The 4,090-nt window shown below is 44.2% G+C and overlaps 1 protein-coding gene across 1 annotated transcript; it reads right to left on the bottom strand.

Moving 5' to 3' along the window:
- Nucleotides 1–415: 415 nt before the first annotated feature.
- On the bottom strand, nt 416–2,203 carry LOC147302070 (E3 SUMO-protein ligase ZBED1-like). Its single transcript, XM_086283566.1, has 3 exons — nt 990–2,203; nt 561–747; nt 416–442 (listed from the first exon to the last, which is right to left on the bottom strand). The coding sequence occupies exons 1-3, from the start codon at nt 2,054–2,056 to the stop codon at nt 416–418; spliced, it is 1,281 nt and encodes a 426-aa protein (XP_086139692.1). The 5' UTR covers nt 2,057–2,203.
- Nucleotides 2,204–4,090: the final 1,887 nt, after the last annotated feature.

A 4,090-nucleotide genomic window follows, 5' to 3' on the forward strand; every position in this document is an offset into this window, starting at 1 on the left:
ATCGTTAAGCAGTTTCATGATTGAAGTAGCAGCAGGAGAGGCAGTCGCTCCATATATCGCTTGTTAAGCTTAACGCAGGATTGCTTTACATTCAGAGATGGACTTACACACTTGCTTTACTTCTCTCGGGATAACTTTGTCGGAGATGAAATGCTGGGTTGCTAGCGAAGCTCCAAATGCTATCCAGACCACCGACAGGTCCCGCATGCCACAGCCGCTCTATCACGTGATGCATACTGCTCGACGTGCTAACGTTCTGAGGTGAGTTACGGCGTGTTGCAAGTTTTGTGAGGTGCTTTCGTGATATTTAATGGATCGGATTACATTTTTTATTTTTCTCCGATATCCGATCCAGTAATTTAGGTCAGTATCGGACCAATACCGATACGTAATATCGGATCGGTCCATCTCTAGTCTATAGCATCTTCCTCTTCCTCTGTATCTGAATCAGGAGAACCCAGCAAGCAGATGGACATCTTGCTCTTCTTTGGTGAGGGTTCCTCTGTTGTCTGAGCAGATGGTTGGTGTGCATCCATCTCTGACATCAGAAGGTCATGTACTGATGCCCACACCTCTCTTCTTTCATCTTTGGAAAGGCATTTAAGATCTTTAAACCTGGGATCAAGGGCAGTAGCGATCTTCAGCCATGTGAGATTGCTGCTGTCCCTCCGCTGAGCTAGGTCTGTGGTAAAAATCTTCTTAAACCTCAAAACGTAGACTGGGTCATCATCTGAGGGCTCCATAATCCTGAACAAATGACACAAGGCTGGCAACACCATGGAACAAGAGACATACCGCTCTCCTCCCAGCAGTTCGGTAACATATCTGCAATAGAAAGATCAAGTCTGTATTTTTCTATTAATCACACAGAGACAAACATAAAAACTACATATGAAAATACACAGAGAGGTGGAGGTGGAGAACATACTTGAAAACAAAGCTAGAATGCAAAGATAGACACACAATCATGAGAAACAAAATGTATTTACCTGCAAGGTTCCAGTAGTTCCTCCAGCTTTTGCAGTCTGTCAAGCTCCTGGTCAGTCAACATAGTCACCTTGCTGTTTTGTTGAGTCAGGATGGTGGTCAGCCCAAATTTGTTTCTCTGGATCCGCTTGATCATCTCTAGGGTGGAGTTCCATCTTGTTGGAACGTCCTGAACAAGCGATTCTGTTTGATGTCCATGTGCAGCTTGCTGTGCCTTTAATTCCTGAGCGTTTGCTGGACTATGCTTAAAATGTCCAACAATCTTGCGACATTTGGCCAGAGCCCTTTCAAATGCGCTGTCATTAAGAGAAACTGTGACCGTTCTTTGCAGAATGTGGGCCATGCAGGGCATGTGTTCAAATGGAAGTAGTCTGGCGGCTGCAACCATGTTACGAGCACTGTCGGTGCCAAGCGTGGTTACCTTGTCCTTGATTTTCCATTCGTTTGCAACATTCAGAAAATGGTCAGCACACGCCTCAGCATAGTGTCTCTCTTCAGTTTTACTCACTGTTAGTGCAAACGATTGCATAGTCCAGTCGTTATCAATAAAATGCGCCATGACCCCCAAGTAATTATCGTTGTTCACCGAAGTCCAGTGGTCTCCGGTGAGAGCGACATTCCTTACTTGCACAAGCTTGCTGGACTGCTGAGCCCTCTGGTCCCCATACAAAGTGTGCAGTCTCGACACAATGGTTCCTCTCGAGGGCAGATTGTAACACTCATCTCCTGATGCAGCACGAATGACTTCTCTCAGTCCATCATCTTCTACTATGCTAACTGGTCGGCAGTTTTTAGCTATCCAAACAACCAAGGAATTGGTTACCTTTTCTCTCACATTTTTTGTTATTCGTCCACAAGCACCATACTCCTGAAGCGTAGACTGGCGAGGTCCCGTAGAGGTGGATTCAGTTGGGTGTTTTGCTCTCAGGTGATACGCCAGTGATGAACTGCTTCTGTGGTACTTGAATTCAGCTTTGCAAATTGTGAATCTTACTCTCGTTTTGTCCAACAAGCCATCAGGCAACTTCTTAAAGAGAAACTTTCCACCCAAAAGTCCGCCCTCGTCCATGCTTGCGTGTGTTAGCTAGTGTTAGCTAGATAGTAGCATGGTGTCACTTCTTCTTCTAATCATTTCTGTCAGGCCAAACGCCAGCATAGCACACTGTTGCCCCCTCCTCCAGAGGTGCTCATGAATTTAAAGGTCTTAGATTACAGGAAATTAATAAAAAAACAAAATCAGCGTTAAATTTTTTAATGCATTAAACATTTCGCGTTGATCTTAACAATTAACGAGATAATTTTGACAGCACTAGTTTCTATATATTCCTTTCTTGATGGCGGTATATACAGCTTGTCTGTGCCAACTCCTGAGCCTCTTTTACCTCACCATTTCACATTTTATTCACCCTACATCTGTCTTTTTCCTGCCGAACCTGCTTTTAAGCCATTATGTGGCTATTATATCACAAATGACTCATTCCAGAGAACAAGAGAACGAGCGGGAGAGGAAGAGGGGGAGAATTATCTAATTGAATGAAATCATTTCTCCAAGTTGGCAAACTGGTTCAAGTGCTATTAAGTTGTTCACGGGCTCGCATTAGCTCTGTGTCTCTCTCTGCAAATGTTGGTAGTTGCAGGGTAACAAAAGAAAATTGTCACTGGCTAGATGTGCTTGGGGGCTCGTCAGAGCCTTTCACACTGAGATGCGCACACACACACACACACACACACACACACACACACACACACACACACACACACACACACACACACTCAGGCACATCCATCAGCCAATCATGTGGACAGATGGGTCATCAGCTCTCTAATTGTGTGATTGGCTAAAATCAGCAGCAAAGGATGCACTAGGTGGCTGGATGACACATTAGGTTTCTTTCCATGTAAACAGGGATTGTGTGTGTGTGTGTGTGTGTGTGCGTGTGCATGCATATGCTAGTGAATCTACATGACTATGACTGCATGCAATGAATGGCAAAGATACACTTTTGTAGAGTAAAGAGAAAGAAAGTGTCCTACACCACAGTGTCACATAAAGAAACAGAGACAGATATACTGGCTGACTGACTTGTGTCTGTGTGCATGTGTGTGTGAGAGAGTGTGTGTACTTATGCTTTTGTCCATGCAGAAAACGGGCCAAAACACATTAGAGCACATCTGTCCACTCCACCCCCACTCCTCATACTCCTCATTCCCATTCTGAAGAGCTCTCTCACTCTTTGTCAGTCTGTCCGTCCATCCCAAAATTTTCTTCAGTGAATTAAATCCGTGTGAAGTGTCATTGTATTTTAAAGAGGATGTAGGTCACATGACGAGCAAAGTTATTTTTGGATTTCTATGGTTTCTTTCTCCTCCTCTGCTTTTCCACCCTTTCCCTGAAAATAAGGGGGTGGTTGCTCAAGACGTGAGGGGAGACAAGCTCACTGCTGGCAAATCACGCGTCTGTCCTTTACCTGTAATTAGGTGCATATTGTGTTGAATTATTTTGCTAATGCCACTTTGTGTTGGTATGCAGCATACACTATATTTTATTCTGTATGAGATGTCCTGGCACTGGTGAATGTCTCTCTCATTTCTTTCTTTTAAAAAAATAAAAAATAAAAGTATAATCTAGTATCAGCTCTCTCTGTTTGCTTGGATTAAAATCAAGCTGCATCTTCCAGTGCTGAGAAACTGAACTACTAGTGCAGGATATCCAGTGGTCGTTTGAGGCTGGCTCTGGAACATAGTTCATCCTCGTAGCCTTCCATGGTAAAATGCCAAACTTGAAACCAGGTGGCTTTGCCTCAATTACTTTTTGTTTTGGAGATTATGTATTGGAATTTCAGGAGCGGAACCACGCCTCCAAACATGCTCCTTCCGGTTTTCATCTACATAGCTTCCTCCAGGTTTGCAAGCTGTTCATTCTCGTTTACGTGCCCCACCCTCCCTGCCTCCTGCCTTGTTCTCAATTCTTTAACTTCTTCATTTCTATTTAGTGCATGGGGATCTGCCAGGCCTGGGAGCCATCGCCAGTCCCTTTCGAGGCCTTCCGCAAACCACAGCTCAATTCATGTAAAAGCATTCACTTTTACCTGCTTAAATGCTG

This window comes from Aulonocara sp. 'chitande type north' Nkhata Bay, linkage group LG23, assembly GCF_057382095.1.
Source record: "Aulonocara sp. 'chitande type north' Nkhata Bay isolate Kocher_YH1m ecotype deep benthic linkage group LG23, A_spYH_male_GT1.1, whole genome shotgun sequence".
Classification (NCBI taxonomy): Eukaryota; Metazoa; Chordata; class Actinopteri; order Cichliformes; family Cichlidae; genus Aulonocara; species Aulonocara sp. 'chitande type north' Nkhata Bay.